Consider the following 18,819-nt stretch of genomic DNA (forward strand, 5'->3'; position numbering starts at 1 on the left):
ATGGTAAATACACAGAAATGTATCAAAAGGGAAACATGGTTGGAATATTATTGGCTCCATTTTCTAGACCATGGAATATTACTAATTTGCATACGGAGCCGCGCGGTGCTGAAAGGCATACTCGATTTACATTTTTTTCTCTTTTTATACTAAGGTTTGGTTTTCTGGGTAATATTTATTTTTATGAACTCCTTTGAGGAGCCGGCTGGCAAGATCTGGCCACCAGGCAAGTCCAAACAATTGGACCCAGAGAACATCTGTCATCCAGTCCTATCCAAAACATCTCCAAAAACAGAATGTATAGAAAAATGACAAGTTGTAGAAACGATATCACCGAGATGCCAAAGTCCTCCTTACTGTGGACATCTTGGTGGCCACATGCAGACCTGCTAGAAGACAGACACTTGTGTAGCCTTCAGATAATGGCCAAATGTCAAGCCAATTGGCCCATTGCCATCTTTGCCTGCCCTCCCCTGGTTAGATTCATTCAATCAATAGAACCCGCTCCCAACTCCGTTGGAATCCAACCGCCCGAGTTGGGTCATGGATGCGAGGAAGACATGATGCCCTAGAACAGGGGTGTCCAAGTTTTTTCTGCAGTGGGCCACTTCATCAGAATTGTATACGTGCGCGGGCCGCACTCATTTTTCACTGAGAGAAAATATGGCCTTTAATAAGATATGCAGATTAAAATAAAGTAAATGACACAAAACCTTTACTTTTCCTCTCACTGATTTCTGGGATTTCTGGGCCTACAAATGCAGGATTCTGGATAAGTAAAAATAAAATAGTTCTATTTATTTTAGCGATGCACTAAAATGAAAATTCTGGACCAAAACCAAAAATTCAGGGTTCACTTAGCTGAAACTGAAACTAACCCCCCCACACACTTTTAATAAGTTACACACCAAAATTGTACAAAAAAAATGATATATTATGATTGTTAACAGCAATCTCAGGCATACCCAGATTCCAGCATGTACTGGTTGGCTGGGCATTGTATTTTTTGTCCAATTTTAGTGTGTAGCCACACTTTTATTAAAAGTAACACACCACAATTGGACAAAAAAAATCAACAATATGACTTGGCATGATAGGAGTGTGATTGCTAACAGCAAACACACTCTTTTTATACCCAGGCAACCAGTGAATGCTGGAACCTAGGCATGATGGTACTGTGATTGCTGTTAGCAGATTGCTGTTAGATGTTAGCAATCACACTCCTATCATCCCAAGTCAGCCAGTACATGCTGGTACAGGGTGGCTGTAAGCGCAGACCCCATACTGCCGGCAGCATCAATACACAAGGGGGGCAGCTAGCCAGGTTTCAGCATGTACTGGCTGACTTGGCATGATAGGAGTGTGATTGCTAACAGCAAACACACTCTTTTTATACCCAGGCAACCAGTAAATACTGGAACCTAGGCATGATGGGACTGTGATTGCTGTTAGCAGATTGCTGTTAGATGTTAGCAATCACACTCCTATCATCCCAAATCAGCCAATACATGCTGGTGCAGACCCCATACTGCTGGCAGCATCAATACACAAGGGGGGAAGCTAGTCAGGTTTCAGCATGTACTGGCTGACTTGGCATGATAGGAGTGTGATTGCCAATAGCAATCACAGTCCCATCATGCCTAGGTTCCAGCACTTACACATCCATGCTATCACACACACACAAATTCATTCATTCACAGTTTCATTCCCTCAATCAGACATACTCATTCATACAACCTCCCCCACCCCCTTACCTGCACTACAGCTCTCGATGCCGCTCACAGACTTCAGCAGGGGGCGCGGCCTCCCTCGTTCTCCCCACAGAGGAAGAAGGACGGAAGCAGAGAATAGCCCCTCCCACAAGTAAGCAGCAGGGCTCTTGTGATCCTGGCTGCCGATCTCACGTGGGCCGCACCTCGAGGTTTCGCGGGCCGCATTTGGCCCGCGGGCCGCATGTTGGACGCCCCTGCCCTAGAATGTTGAGTAAACCGGAAGCAGCTCCCTTTTCCACAAAATAACTACTTAGAATTCCAAACTGGAATTCTCTCTCCTTATTTAATGAATTCTTCCTGCACACCGGCTCGTCTCTCGTGTATGGATTGTGCCACGAAGCCGCATCCTAATTCTTACATATACATAAGCCTTCTGAAAAGGAATGAAACACAAAATCCATCTCTGTTGTTATGCAGCCTCCGTGTCTCTGGGGGGAAGCTGATGATAAAAGACAAATAATCAATAATGTTTGTGTTCTTCAATCTGATTCTTGGAAGATACACACACCGGCCTTAATTGATACCTCTCACAGTAATAATCGTCACAGAGGCCTCTGTTTTTTTCTTCACTGCCTGAATCTAGAAAACATTTTCATTCTTCACAAGTCCCGCGCTTGTTGGCGTATACACGATATACAAGGTCTGGTACTGAGGCCACAAAGTTGTTGTGTTCCATGGATCTAGAACCCTTTAGGCCAACAAGTGCATGAATGAACTTCTCAATTTAACTCATTGAGCGATACCTCTTTAACACTACCCCCTACAAAGTCTGAATTATCTCGGTTATGAAGGACTGTACTATAATATTTACTAAGTCCAAATAAGGCAGGATTTGTAATCAATAGAGAATAAATTCCATAATCTCCAAATTCGTAAAAAAAACAAAAAAACAATTTTTTAAAGAAATATTAAAAAACACCTGCCTTTTGTTTTATTTCTTTTATGCGTGTCCAATCACCGTTGATTTTATATTTTTTTCATTCCCAAATCTTTTCATTTCCATCTCAAAAACACTCCAGTAGTGATTTAAATAAAAAATTATATATATATATATATTAGTTGCCTTATTGCCACTTTCCCGTTGGAAGGAGCTAATAACTCGTGTAGATTTAACCAAAAATGCCAAAGGACTCTTTTCTATAATTTTATAACTGAGATTATAAGTAAAACAATTATACAAATTGCAAGCGGTGGAAACAATTCCATTTAGTGATTCTAAAAGCTTTGTAGGTGACGCTTTACTTTTAACGGTAATTTAGAACCCATTTCTCTATAATACCTGACATTATTATGTAGGACAATTACATTGAGGGACAGGTCCTGCTACTAATTATTTCCCGCGGCCTTCACCGAAACCACCATTTCAACAGAACTTTAAAAAAGTACACAACGTCTTTTAGTCTTCACAGGCTATTTTTGCCTTTCATCTTAAAAGGAAATGAAAATGTTGAATTTATAAGTAAACAAATATAAGAGGAAAAAAAATACTATTTATATTAATTTCAGCATTGGCGACTTAAATTAGAAACAGTTACACATCTATCTCTTTCATTTATTCCAACCGCCTAATGATTTGCGGGATCAATACATTCAAATCCACTTATAGCTCTTTAATCCCATAAAATAATTAACTTCTATTATTCTTTTAACAGGAATTTAGAACTTGCAGAACTAATTAACTATTTACTAGGATGAAAGGGACCTCGTGCGAAACGGGGTGCGCCAGGATAGCGTTAGGAAGAGCTCCCCCTATACTGTCATTGTGGTATGGTCCACTAGTGCAATGGGGATCCTTATAAGCTAAGAGATGGGACTTAGCATGACGACGACTTCTATATCGGTGCTAATTATATTTTGAGGATGGGTTTATATCGGAATTTTATAAAAATATAAATACAAGATGGTTTCCCAATCAGGGGCATCAAACTTTGCTCTCAAGAGCCCTACTTTTTTCTCTTACAAGAGTATTATACTTAGATTAATTATTGATTATATTTATATTATACTAATATTATTGACTGTGGCCCCCTAAGGACGAACCCTGAGGTTTGCTGCTTTCCTGCTTGGCAGAAGACACTTGGTTTTGGACATGGGGCATCTGCAGATCTCAAAAGGTCTTCTGCTCTGTTGGGCCAAAAACAAGTCAACCCTGATGAAGTGGCAGACGGGAACCTGGTATTCTTAATATAAAACGTACACGGCAGCGAGAGGGTGGGGGAGCTGCTCTGTACATGCGCACCACACAGTAATGGCGTAATATTCTCCTGAACGGCACGCAGGTTCATTAATTAGGTTGTACTTTAGAGCGCTGATCCCCCGCAGCTATATGCAGCTCGCGGGTATTTCAATACTATTGAATGAATAGAGCAATTACCGCACTAAATCTGCTGCTACATTGTCCTAAAAAAAAAAAAAAAAGAGAAAAAGCTGACATGGCGTGTGTGACGCGGAGGTTTCTCGCAGAGAGAGATACTGAGGAGAGAGATGTAAGGAAGATTAACCCGTGACACCCCATGACATTAACCAACACATCCACAAACCCTTCATTTAAACGATTACCCCAAAACGTACAGGACCCAAACATCGCAGATAATGTGAATCTTCGTAATACACAAAGGGTTAAATTGGGTTAAGTTAGCCTCTGCAACTTCTGCCGGGAGGCTGTTCCATTTATCTACCACCCTCTCCTTTTGTAAACACTTGACAGGAGCTTGATACTTTCCGCCGCATTAGCCAACGAGCTCCGCCGATTGCGCCGCCTTGGGAAGTCGCACGCGGTTAAAAACACACAAAAACAGCAAAACTAAGTTTGTTTTTGGAGGGCAATGATCAACTTAATAAAGACGCGGGATTATACAGCAATAAAGAGCTCCTCAAACCCATCATTGGAGACTCGCGGAGAGAAGGTTTAAAGCGTTTTCAATCAGTCACAAGTGGAGTATTCTTACGTTTGTTCTGCATTATTTTTTCTTCTGCGCTGCAGAGGGTAACGTGCAGAGCGCTTTCCCCGAGCGCACCGTACATACGCGCTCACAGACATCAGCTTTACAGCTCATTAGCCGGCATGTAAATGAGTTCCTTAAGTATTATCTGTGTTTCTTGCGGAGAAGAATCAGTCATTGTTCCTTCTATCAAGTAACCCGCAGGTATTTTACAAGCACATCATAAAAACACTTAAATCTGGAAGCGTGGAAGGACCTGCTTCATCTACTCTCGCGCCTGGCACCCCGCACCCTTCTCTAAATCCCAGAGACTTAAGATACTCTCTAGCCCTGCGCCGCGGTAGACAGGTGTCCGGGGGTCCAGAGTCTAACCTAAAAAAGGTGAGGGGGGGGCGAAACGCTGGACTAACGACCATCTCTCCTTTCTCTGCGTCGGTTGGGATCTAGAGCAACATAACCGCCAATTATCGTTAGCGTTTGGCTCGTCCCGTAGAGCGGAAGTACTTAGATATCGATCTCCTGGCAGTTTACAAGCCATTGTTGGCCGCTCTTGAAAAAGAATTCCGTCTGAAGATTGTGTGTAATATAAAGAAAGAGCAGGATGTTTGAGGAGGGGGCATCGTGGTGTCTACATGGTATCGGTGCTCTGGGGAACCTCTACCTTCTGGGTTACTCAAAAGATAAAGCGTCCTCCTAAAGTCAACGGGTTTGATTCATAAATTGGACGATCCATAAGCCGAGTAAAAGATAAGAAATGTATTCCTTACAACACTCAGGGATTCCTTCCAGATTCTACAGACCCGATATCCTGATATCTCTTACTGTTCTTACAAACTCGAGAACATTCCAAACGGGAATTCTAAATATCAAACCCAACCGAAATACTCAAAGTGAAATGACCTTTCACGATCCAATTCTCATACAGAGACATTTTGTAACGGCCGATTAGCTTTATAATGTACGAGAAGTAATCTCTAGTAAGACTTCATTATGTGTGTGTGTGTGTATATATATTATATATATATACCGTATATAGCAACACACATACAAACATACACGCACGCACACACTACCACTCAAAGGTTCGGGGTCACTGAGCTGTTTTCATGGAAAACAAGGACATTTCTGGCTGTAACATAATTACAAAAGGGTTTTCTAACCATCAATCAACCTTTTAAACTTACATTTGGATCAGCGAACACAACCTGCCATTGGAACACAGGAGTGATGGGAGTGATAAAGGGCCATTGGTGGGAGTGATAAAGGGCCATTGGAACACAGGAGTGATGGGAGTGAAAAAGGGCCATTGGAACACAGAAGTGATGGGAGTGATAAAGGGCCATTGGAACACAGGAGTGATGGGAGTGATAAAGGGCCATTGGAACACAGGAGTGATGGGAGTGATAAAGGGCCATTGGAACACAGTAGTGATGGGAGTGATAAAGGGCCATTGGAACACAGGAGTGATGGGAGTGATAAAGGGCCGTTGGAACACAGGAGTGATGGGAGTGATAAAGGGCCATTGGAACACAGGAGTGATGGGAGTGATAAAGGGCCATTGGAACACAGGAGTGATGGGAGTGATAAAGGGCCATTGGAACACAGGAGTGATGGGTGTGATAAAGAGTGATGCACGCCTATGAAGAAGATATTCCATTAAAAATGGAATGTTATTTTACTGGACAAAATGTGCTTTTCAAAAACAAGAAAATTTCTTAGTGACCCCAAACTTTTGAAGTATAATGTATATTTTCTACATGTAAATTTACTTCCGATTTTATAAATCACACCCAGCTCACATACTAATGTTTGATAACCTGCAGTGATACTGCACTAAGAAAACCTCGCTGCTTCATGTGACGGGCCTTTGGGCGACGTGTAATGCAGAGACACGACGGATCAATAAAAGGTTATCAGTAAAGCTCTTTGATTCCGGGGCAGTTAAACATGCGCGCGCGTCCACATTACAATTCCTGAGGTCAATATCATTTTTTACAGTTACCGGCTGATTGAGGACACATCAGAAAGCTGGCAATTTTACTAACTCTCATCTCCATCATTGTCTGTGTTTTCCCAAGAAAAGAAAGATATTTACCCCCTGCGTCTTCCTTTTACTTTTCTTTAAAAAAAAAACAACCAAAAAAAACCCCCCTACAATATAATGATTTGATATTCACAATAAATGATGTTTTTCACCTTTCAATCAGACCTGAATTTCATCCTCATCCTCCTGCTGCTGAATAATCTTTAAGAAGCCGTCGTTCCAATTATCGTGTGGAAAGTACGCAAAAAAAAATATTTTTGTTTATTTATATATATATATATTTTTTTTATTTTTTTTTTCCAGGCAGAGTAGATGGTTCTTATCTGCCGTCAAATTATATGTTTACTTATGGCTCAGATACACTAAATCAACCTGATTTAAATAAGCAATATATATGTATTAGAAACCCAGTATATGTATATACCATCTTTACTTGCTGTTCTCAGGATCTGCATGATTATTCCTCCCCAATAAGTTATCTCTCCCTATTTTAAGCTACCGATTGTTGTTGATTGGTTAAGGCAGCCTTTGTAAGGGTGGGGGAGACAGAGAACATCAGGATATAAACTGATCAGATAGCCTGTGGCAAAGCCAGAGTTGCCACTTTTCTCAGCTTCTCCAAGATATATTATTCCCTCACTTTTAAACTAATTATACAAACCACAATTACACGGATTCAGCAAGCACTAAGCACAAGCCATCATAACTGACCTCATTCATTCCACACACCATTCGTTTATTAATCCACTCAATTCTGAAGTCTATAAATTTACTAATTCATTAACATTTAATATATCTCACAGACATACCCTAATTCATTAACCTGCATCAGAAACCTGTATGTGAATCATACATTTGCCGCCATAAATACAATTATTCAACTTTTGTCCCCTAGCTATGGTGAATAACGTATTTGTTGATTCAATGTAGACCCCCGTTACTTTGTCCACCCAAGATACATTCCAATTAATTCATTTATCAACCACCGATGAGCCTTAACAGCCCCAATTCATTCACTCAGACTGTACTAATAGTTGAAATAAATCTAGAATATTAATGCAAATTCCTAGTAATGTTTAATAAGTTTGCCCAGTAGTGTCAACCATATTATCGCTAGTTCATTCACTGACTTTGTTTGCACTGTTCAGTTTAATGATTCATGCCCCCCATTATATCTCATTATTATCCAGTATAAACATTCATTCACTCACTTGTACAAGGGAGATGGAAGATATATTTACCAGTTTAGCCACTAATGACTCTGGCTCCCAAACACATGTCATCCAACATGTAAATTACTTGAGAAAAGGACAGTTCTTAATTAAATCCTCTCCATGAAAAATTCATTCAATCGTCAAACGCAGTACGAAAGGATAATCTTTATCTTGATGTATTTGGCTGCTGAAAAACTCAACTCCTCAAAAGTGTCCCTGTTCAGTTTGGTCAGTCCCTCTCTCTCTCTCTCTAATCCCTGAGCCTCTCTCTCATTTTCCCTTTCAGCCTCTAATGCCCCTCTCTCCTCCCCTAATCTCCCTCTTTCCTTTATAAAATAAATGGGGTAAATAAAATATATTCTTCTTCTTCTAAATGCCCCACCCAGTTACACAAATACCCAGCAATAGGGCACAAAGCACATACAAAGTTTGTGAAAAGTCCCATCCCCTAAATAACGAAAAGCAAATGTGGGACCCATGGCGATGGTACGAGCTCATTCACTCACTTAATCTATGGCATTCATACACCTCTCTGTAAACCAAACCTTTCCTCAGTAAAAAGGAATAGTTAAAAGTGAAGAACAAGTTTTATCTCCCTGCCAAGACAAGGATTGCCGAGCAGAATGGAAAAGTCTTACACAACAGGGCTCAGCTTATCAAACCCCGGCTGCATTAATCCCCTTTTCTTGCTGCAGAAATCAGCTTCCAGAGTCCAGCTTCTTAGAAAGCCGGGTCCGATGGGACAAGGAGCCTCGGAATTAACTGCATAGCACTGCGCCTTAGTGAATACATAATCTATTTTTTACTTCCCAGCTCTGCTATCAAAGTGCGGAGAGCTTTGAATCGACTTTATCCTATCCATGTAAACAGAACAAAGAGCTTTTTTTTTTTCTTTTTCTTATTAAGCCACACGTCTAAATCCCAAGACGTGGTTAATTTCTTCTATCCATACCCGCCACCGACATATGGCAAACCTGTGCTTACAGGTGACTGCAAACCCTGGGTCCATAATTCACGCACCGCGTGCTCTCAGAACGCAGAATCAATATCCTCTACCCGGCATCGCGGGCCGCAAATCTACTAATTCATCGATATCAATAAATAATCGGGATTCGGAGAAAGAGCAGCCAATCAGAGATAAATCAGGAATCTATTAGCAATCAAAAGAATAATTAAATAATATCAATCAATACAAATGACATCAGCAAATCAGAGATAAAAGCCGGTTCTGGTGGAGAACGCGGGATATGAGCGGACAAGCCGGGAAGTTTCTTCCATGCCTGGAATTGCTGATGCTTCAAACACTTTACTTTGTAGATACCCCCCCTGTGGGGCTTTACGCCGGACCTGTCACCATGGACAGACCTCCAGCAGAGGTGGTAGAGGGTAATACAGCAAGGGGATGTAAACATGTATGGGATAGACATACGGCTCCTGAATCTAAGACGAGACCAACGACCGATGAATGTTTGAGTCTTTACAGCAGGAGAAACAGACGACTGAATGGGGCCGATCTCCCGGCAGGGTCTGGGTTTCTACGTTTTTTAGATAAAAAGAAGGGATACTTTGTAGCGACAGACATTGCGATCTGACATTCTCAGTCCTGACGTTCCGGTAGGGAACAGACTGGAGTTGGAGACCTGGTCGCCCGCGGAATAAAATGGAGATAGGATTTGGGTTTTAATCCCAGGAATCAGACAGCGATGTAAACTTGGCAGGAAGCTGTGCCTTTAAAAGTAACCTTGATGGATCATCCAAAAATAACACCTCACCTCTCGCAAGAGGCTTTTATCTCCTGCTCTCCCGTGATGGACGGATTGGCAAAATAGCCAACCATAAAACGTAATTAATCAAGGCTCGGTTTATAGCCCGGGGTCCCCGCAGGAGGCAAAGTCCTTCCGAACGGGACGCAATTTGTAGCCTCCGCTTATCCAGCGCACTCCGGTCTAATGAGATTCTGCTCGAGTCGCAAAGGAGCCCAGAAATGCCTGCTTTTAACCTTTCGTTTCCCATGCACAAACTTAACCCCGCGACCAATCAGGAAAATAAATCTAGTGTTACCTAGAACGAAGACCACCGATCACACACTAAAACACACACTGATCCCCCAAAACCTGTCTGCCCCAGTGTTATGGATCTGCACCAAGTAAAAGCCCCTGCAACAATCAGCAACTTAACTTCAGGAGATAACGGGGAGAAATAATCATTCAAATCCTGAGCACAGGAAGATGGCTGCTCCCGAGGTATATACAGAAATCTGGGTTCTAATACATATATGTATAATACATGGCAGGTTGGAAAAAAATTTAAGGGGGGGGTGCAAGAATGACATCATAGCTGTAATTTCCTACTTCCTATGAAATGATTATGCTAATCTTCTTAACCCCTCACTGACTGAATGGCTAGCCTCTGAACTTTCTATTTTCGCATTGAAACTATTTCCCGCTATACCAGAAGGTGACATCGTATGGATTTCAGTGCCATTTTTCACCGTTTTACCCGAGGAGAAGCCGTTTTTTTTTTTTGTTAAAATATGAAACTATTATTTTTTGTTATTTTTTCATAGACAGAACCCCCCCCCCCCCGCTTTGCAATACGCCAGCTGAACACGGGGCTATGCTCACATGCGCGGCTCACGTAGGGAAGGCAGTTCACAAATTCTGTTTCAAGTCTGCGATCTGAGGACTTCCCTTTGCGCTTCTTTGTGCCGAGAGCCACCCTGAAGGTCCTCGAATCCGGGGGGATGAAGTGGGATCTGGAGCCGGAGTCCGCAAGTGGCCAAGACTGTAGCTTCCCTGAGACTGTCTTAAATAGTCTATATCCACCTGGTTCTGGATGGACTCCTCGCTGCTGTCTCTGGGCATTTTGGGCACACCTTTATACCTCTCTTCCATTAGTAACTGTGGGGGTTTACATTATTGTAAAGACAGACTTTCACACATGCGCGAGGAGCCACACTTAATCCAAAATATTGTTTATTTAAAAAGCGCGTTTCAAGCTGGTGATGCCTCCAACTTTTCCGGAGCCTTAAACTCCCCAGGGCTGCTCAGCAGTGCGTCTGCCGGCCAGACCCAACCTCCAATTTAAGGGAAATGTTGGTCTAATTGGTTCGGTTTTTGTGAGACTGAGCCTTTCAAACACGTCGGAGAAAAGAGGGGAGAAATAAGCCGTCTCCGGGGGGTCTGTGTCATGTGATACGGACGAAAAAACCCAAAACACACAACTTATCTACAAGGAGATCATACCGCGTGTGATATATTATACCAGCCGCGCTAAAGAGCCGCACAGCTAGATACACGCAACTCTCTGATGTACCCGCAGCTCCCACCACGAACGAGACGCCATGTAGATTTATCAGATGCGCTTCAGCGAAAGAATGAGCTCGGTGTGACGTCCCCTCATCCCCGGCGAGAAATTATTGTTAGCAAACGATGGGGGTCCCAGTTATTGGCTAGACAAGAGCCCCTTCCTAGAAATGTCTAACACATTACCCCAAAACCCTATTACCAAGATCGCATTTGTTTTATGAAACAGGGACTTCTTAATTCTACATTCTCTTCACCGCCTAATAGTATTCATTCACCAAAACAAAAAGAGTAGGGCCATTGGGGCACTCCAGCCATCATACGCACTCCTGGCAAATGCATGGGGAGGAGGAGGATTTTTTGGCCCCTTTCTCCCTACCCCAAAATACCCCAGACGTTGCAGACACCCACCCTGCGCACACTAATTTCAGTCGGGAGGTTTCTGGCTGTTTCAATCAGTTGAGAGAATTGTCAGACTCCGAAGGAGGTCTAAGGATTTTGTGGATCTAAAGATACCTCAAGTTAACCATCGTTCGATCCTTGTATCCACGCTAAAAATTACATTTCTATCAGGAAACGTAGCTATTCATTTGAAAAATGCACATTTTAGTGTATAATCTGTGACGGCTACCGGCGCGTTTCGTACGAGAGGATGCCGTGTTACACAAAGCGGTCGGCCCGACACCCCATCCCGGGAAGTTTAGGTACCGCCTGAATTAACTAATGACAGTTGGACCAAAAACATCCTTGGATCACACCAAGGCGTTCACGCACAGGCACCTACACACACGTACATACCCACACACACACACGCACCCATACCCACACACACACACACGCACCCATACAAGCACCCATACCCACACACACATACACGCATCCATACCCACGCACACACACACACACACACACATACACGCACCCATACCCACACACACAGGTTTTTAAACCTTTGCGTAAAACACGTTTGCATTACAATAAAAGCCGCTAATTCGTTACCCCGCACCTTGACTCAAAAATACATTTAAAACATTAAGAATCCGCTAATGAACTTGGCGCTGCCGGCGGCCAACTCAGCATTTTCAGCGATACGGAAGTAATTCAACTCAAAACCAAACGTTACGGTGGGAATAAAAGAGATCTGATAACCGGCAGCAAACGTAAAAAAAAATATGGAAATACGAGACGCGCGTCCCGGTATCGGGATTTATTTAGGGAGCGCTCCGGATTACCTACAGATTTCTGCATTTATTTCTGCTGTTTTTTGGGTCGAGGGGAAGTGAATAAATCTTTTCTCTTCTCCGCATTCAGGAGACCCCTACAGGACAAATAGTGAGTGCAGGCAGGCAGGCAACAGAAATAACCCCTTCTCTGCCAGTGAGTCAACGCCAGCAAAACGCCTACCCCTCGAGCACGGGGACCTTCTCAGACCCCTCAGATACGCCGGGCATCGTGCAAAGGGTTTAACATTTAAATGCCCGGGCATCGGCTGCAGATACGGACTGTGGATCCGGATATCATCAGCGAAAGGCGGCTTTTATTAATGATAAATCAGGGGAAAAAATTTACAATTTTTCATATTATTATTGTATTTATTTAATTGGTGTGTAATATATCCCCAATGCATCCTAGATTGTCAGCTCTTTAGATCAGGCCCCTCCCTGCCTTCATTTTCTGTTTGTCCCGATTGTTAAATGATGTTGATGCTCTACATTGTACAGCCCCGCAGAATACGAAGGCACTATACAAATCAATAAATAATAAGAAGAAAAACAACGCTTTATCAGATACGCTCCGAGCGTTCCGTGCTGCCAGTGCTTGAACCTTTTATTAAACTTATCAGCGCAAAACGCACAGACTCTGCACTTTACCGGATCGTTGCCGGGAGGGGGGGGGCAGCACGGAAATATATACCTATCCAATTATTTGAACACTCGCCGTCTTACACGATCGAGGAGTCGGAGAGGGGGCTGGGAGGTATCTAAACTCTTATTCTGCCCGGAATCAGAAACCTCAGTGTTTTTACCCCGGAGCAGCCGCATCTTCTTGTTAAGCCCTTTGGTTCCTCGCTCGGCCCGAGAGCTTTATAAATCTCCACCTAAACGCCTTAAACCGATCTTAAATGCCCTGCGCCGAATTTACGCCGCCGTTCGGCTTCATTTCACGACGTTGACCCGCGGTTTGGGCCGCCAGTAACTCCCAGCTATTACCGCTGCCGTGGAACGCTGAGAATTATTCAGCGCGGAATTCTATTCATAAATTCATTTTTTGTTCTTCTATCCGTCTGATATTAATTTAGACTGTCAGACCCCCGAACGGAACATGCGGAAAACGCCATCGGGACGAGGCAAGTGAGAAAAGAAACCGGCGGCGCGTGCCACGACGATCATCTACCCATTAACCCTTCACATGCACTTTAAAAAGAAACGCTTCATTCGTTAAAGGCCAGGAAGTCCAGCTGGCAGAGCAAGAGTTAATGACTGATACCGGGTGCCCTGCGCATGCATGGAGCGTACGGCGATGTTCTTCTCATGTATACTCATTACCACGAATTGGACAAAAAGCAGAGAGCGGATCGGTTTTGAGACGAGGTCGGCACAACGTCCGCACTCACCTTTCAGCAGCTTCTGCCCCTCCACGATGTTTGGAGCCACCAGCGCCGTGTAGCCATCCTCCGAGAAGCCACGAGTGCAACTGTGTCGCATGGAAACATTCCCACTGCGTACCTGCGGACAGAACAGGGCATTAGTCCGTGACACACGCAGAGCAAGGAGGGCAATACATAAAACACACAGCCCGTGTCGGCAGGGCCCCCGGTGGCTGCTGGCCCCTGCCATTTCACCATCTGATGCCCCTAGGACAATGCACAAGGTGTGGCGAGAAAGAGACAGACATCTGAGCTGTTACTACGGCGTACAAACTGGGATAGGAAGGGTTAATAGAGTCAGGTCTTATAGGTTAGTATGGTCCAAACTCAAGTACATAATCTGGCATAGGAAGGGTTAAGCGGTCAGTTCGTGTTGATTAGCGCTTTCTGAATTTCAGCACACAAACTGGGACAGGAAGGGTTAAGGGGGCAGTTGTAGATTGGCACTTGTCTGATCCCCTCATTGTTTAGCCCCATGCTGGCGGGATATTGTCACAGAGACAGGTCACATCGTGCCCCCTACATACTGATAGCATGAATTCGATTGTTTGCTGAAATTATTAAACCCAACTAAATGAATGAGATAAACCCGGCCCAAATCGGCCCCAGGCCACACAGAGAGAGGGCACTTTCTGAATGAGCCTGCTGCTTAACCCTTTACAAGACAAACAGTTCAGGGCCTCTGTTTAACTTTTAGTAAGCCTAAGGAGTGTGGGGGGGGGTTGGCACCCTAGTTTAACCCCTTGCATACCAGAGGGGCGTTTGTAGTTTAACATGTTGAGCGCTAACCTGAGATCCTGTTTATGTGATAAGATTTGGGGAATTCGCGTTATTAAAAGGTTCATCTTTTAACCATTTCCAGCGTTGAATGCGCTCAACGACAAGCAGAGCGACTTTCAAATGTCTGAACGTGGACCGGATCTCGCGCTCAACCCGCCACATTCCACCCACCGACTCCGACAAAACAAAATTAGATTGCGAGCTCCGCGTCACAAATACTCAGCAACAACATCGATGTAAAAATACGGCGTTTAACGGCAAGTTAGCGGGAGCGTGACAGCCAGAGACCCCGGTTCTCCGAGGCATTAAATACAGCGAGCAGCGGATCGCAAGGAAATAAGAAATATTCTCCACAAAACCAGGGACGGCCCAAAAAAATAAAAATGAAATAAAATGTAAAAAAAAACAAAAAAAAAACCAGCCGCCATTCTCACCGACAGCATTTCCAGGATGGGCTCGGCGGAGCGAGGTCCATTCATCAAACAGTCCCTGCCACATATTTTATCAGGGGGCGATTCTGTGAGCGTATCGCACAGCCACTGAACGGGTTAAACCGCTCCTTAAAAGCACTGAAGGGGTTAATCTTCTCCTTAAACGCACATCGAGTTATTTTGTTGCAATCCAAATATTTTGATGTTTTATGTGTTTGTTTTCAAATTTAAATGAAATATTATTAAAAGAATCGAGGATTTCAAAACAAAATGAGAAGAAAAACAAAAGAAATAAAAATAAATTCCGACAAATTCTTTCTAGATTCAGAATTCGAATTCTTTTAATTACCGAAAAGGGGTAATTGGGAGCCCACGGCCGGCAGGAGGCCTCCTACAGGGGCAATGGGGCAGAAAAAAGCGAATGATTGTTTTAGAGTTGAGGACATGGTGCGGGGGGGGATATTGGGGGGGCAGATATGGTCTGGGGGGGCAGCTCTGCTGGACTGAGTTAAAGGATAATCCTGTATTTAGGGGTATGTTGGGAGAGGTAGTCCTTACCTGGAGCATGCTGGGCAACTACCCTGATTCCTCCCATTTTTATGCAAATTACATTTACATTTTTTCAATTTAGTGCAAAATACTTTAGAAGACAAATTACTGACTCGCTACCGATATAGAAAGCAACTTAAAACCCAGACCCTGCCGGCAGATCGGCCCCATTCGGCCCCCCGTTTCTCCTGCTGTAAAGACTTAAACCTTAATCAGTCGTTGGTCTCGTCTTAGATTCAGGAGCCGGATGTCTATCCCATGCATGTTTAAATCCCCTCGCTGGATAACCCGCTACCACTTCTGCTGGGAGGCTGTTCCATTTATCTACCACCCGCTCAGTAAAGTAAAATCTTTGTTGAGAATCTGTTAATAACATCGTTCATTGCTCACCACAGGTAAATGTATCAGCCATGTGCAAATATTATACATCACAGCTGTGTCCTACTGCTGGAGGACAACAAGTCCCATCATCCACTATACAACAGTGCCTGCAAATTCTGCCAACCAAATACATGGGAATGCGCATGGGTTAATAGTTTTTAACCCTTCCAGCAGACATCATCAACAGTAATACAACGCTTTCTAAAAATAGAGGGTTAATATTCTTGCACTTGGCGAGAGCAATATGGAACCTGGGTGTGTGAATTAGATTTATACAGCGCTATGGAATCTGCGGGCGATATATCCATAAATTTAATGTTTTTCTGGTAAAGAGGCCGGATTGTGCATTTTTACAGTTAACTATGTGAGTGCCAGGGCTGTATACAATCCTATTCTCCTGGCACCCAAGCAGTTAAAGGGAAAAAAAACAGTTTTAAGGAGGTTATCCTGCATCTGTCTAGTAGCTGGCTTAGTGAACCGGACCATGGAGGGGAAAGGGGAGGAAAAAGGAGAAAGGAGAGGGGGGAAAAAAGTAGGAAAGAGAAAGGAGAAAAGGGAGGAAAGAAAAAAAGAGGAAAAAAGGATGGAAAGAAAAAGAAGGAAAGGGTAGGAAAGAAAAGGAAGAAATGGGGGGAAGAAAAAGGAGAAGAGGGTAGGAAAGAAAAAAAGGGGAAAAGGATGGAAAGAAAAAGGAGAAAAGGATGGAAAGAAAAGGGAGAAAGTGGAAGAAAAAAAGGGAGTTTTGACAGAAAAAAAGTGAGGGGGGATTTAAATTTCCAATGAGGATGCTGGACACGGATCGCGGAGGGAGGCAGGAAGACTTCTGAGCTTTCTTGAAACAGTGTGACGACTTGTTCCAGCGAATCTAATCCCCCCTGCTGGCTGTGGATGATGGGGGTTTTAGTCTACCACATGCTAAGCTTCTAGACTGCCTAACACTAATCATGAATAACCAGTTATTATTACTCGATACTCACGGTTAACCCCATGATGTTATGTGTTTTCACATAAATATTTGGGGGCACCGGACTCGCTGACACTTCGCGGCGAGCCGATCCCTGTTGTTTGCGGCAGAGGCTGGGTGTAAACTGCCCGAGGATCGCTTCGCCCCGGACGGGCGGCCCCGGGAAGCCAACAACCCACCGCGGCAACGTCACGAAACCTGCCCGAATCACTCACTCCGGCGGGGCAAGATCCATGCCTGCCCGCTGAAAGGGTTAATCCGCGCATCACCCGCTGGTGAGATGCCAATGCCTATTAACCATTACTGTGCCAGGGAGGGTACTTGACTTCTACTAATAGGGGCAAAAAAAGAAGACCACGCGGGGTGTCAGCCTCTATCCCGGGTTATACACACTGTGCCAGTCTGCATCGGGTTATACACACTGTGCCAGTCTGCCTCTGCCTCTGGTTATACACACTGTGCCAGTCTGCCTCTGCCTCGAGTTATACACACTGTGCCAGTCTGCATCGGGTTATACACACTGTGCCAGTCTGCATCGGGTTATACACACTGTGCCAGTCTCAGCCTCTATCCCGTGTTATACACACTGTGTCAGTCTGCCTCTATCCCGTGTTATACACACTGTGCCAGTCTGCCTCGGGTTATATACACTGTGCCAGTTTCAGCCTCTATCCCGTGTTATACACACTGTGTATCAGTCTCAGCCTCTATCCCGTGTTATACACATTGTGCCAGTCTCAGCCTCTATTCCGGGATATACACACTGTGCCAGTCTCAGCCTCTATCCCGGGTTATACACTCTGTGCCAGTCTCTGCCTCTATTCCGGGTTATACACTCTGTGCCAGTCTCAGCCTCTATCCCGGGTTATACACTCTGTGCCAGTCTCTGCCTCTATTCCGGGTTATACACTCTGTGCCAGTCTCAGCCATTATACCGGGATATACACACTGTGCCAGTCTCAGCCTCTATTCCGGGATATACACACTGTGCCAGTCTCAGCCATTATACCGGGTTATACACACTGTGCCAGTCTCAGCCATAATACCGGGTTATACACACTGTGCCAGTCTCAGCCATTATTCCGGGTTATACACACTGTGCCAGTCTCAGCCATTATACCGGGTTATACACACTGTGCCAGTCTCAGCCATTATGCCGGGTTATACACACTGTGCCAGTCTCAGCCTCTATCTACAGACTGCCGTAAGTAAATCACAGAACTCCGTATAACGTGTCGGATACGCGGCACTCTCACCCCCGGTGCCCATTCTCTAGCTGGTACTCGGTACTCTTCGATAGCGCTGCACTCACCCCCAGGGGCCGGTTCAGGGCCAGCAGCAGCAGTAGCAGAGCAGTCCCGGTGGCCGCTGGCATGGTGTGGCCGGCTCCCCGCCTCCCCTGTGTCCCTCCGCTGGCTGTGCCGGTATGAGGCTCCGCTGGCCCCGGGCGCTGCCGCCTGTCCGCCCGTCAGTCCCCGTTCTGAGCTGCAGGTGAACGGGAGGCACCGGCCGAACGCTAGCCACGCCCCATGGGGAGGAGTTACTGCGAGGGGGATGGCATAGACCGCACAGTTCGGCCTCCAACATATCTTCTACACCCACAGACCGGCCCCCCTCTAGGGGCGGTATTACAGACAGAAGCCCCTCTTATCCCCGCCCCAGTTGGTGACTAAGAGAGAAGCCCCGCCAACCAGGTCGACAGGTCCACTGTGCCCGGCGCCTGACATTATCAGACGCCCCGCCCACCACTGTAGTTTGACAGCTATCCCCGCCCAGCACAGAGATTGACA

General features: G+C 44.7%; 1 protein-coding gene across 1 annotated transcript in view; it reads right to left on the reverse strand.

Annotated features, from left to right (window-relative positions):
• Positions 1-18,386, reverse strand: part of LOC149279268 (cadherin-4-like) — a 175,462-nt gene extending 157,076 nt beyond the window's left edge. Inside the window, exons 1-3 of the mRNA XM_089501353.1 lie at positions 18,363-18,386; positions 15,983-16,008; positions 13,892-13,995 (exon numbers count right to left, since the gene is read on the reverse strand). Of these exons, the coding sequence (XP_089357479.1) occupies positions 13,892-13,982 (91 nt within the window). The 5' untranslated portion in view covers positions 13,983-13,995; positions 15,983-16,008; positions 18,363-18,386. The remainder of the gene's footprint in view (positions 1-13,891; positions 13,996-15,982; positions 16,009-18,362) is intronic.
• Positions 18,387-18,819: the final 433 nt, after the last annotated feature.

Source organism: Sceloporus occidentalis, unplaced genomic scaffold (assembly GCF_023333645.1).
Source record: "Sceloporus occidentalis isolate IW3139 unplaced genomic scaffold, rSceOcc1.0.p SCAF_173, whole genome shotgun sequence".
NCBI classification, from domain to species: domain Eukaryota; kingdom Metazoa; phylum Chordata; class Lepidosauria; order Squamata; family Phrynosomatidae; genus Sceloporus; species Sceloporus occidentalis.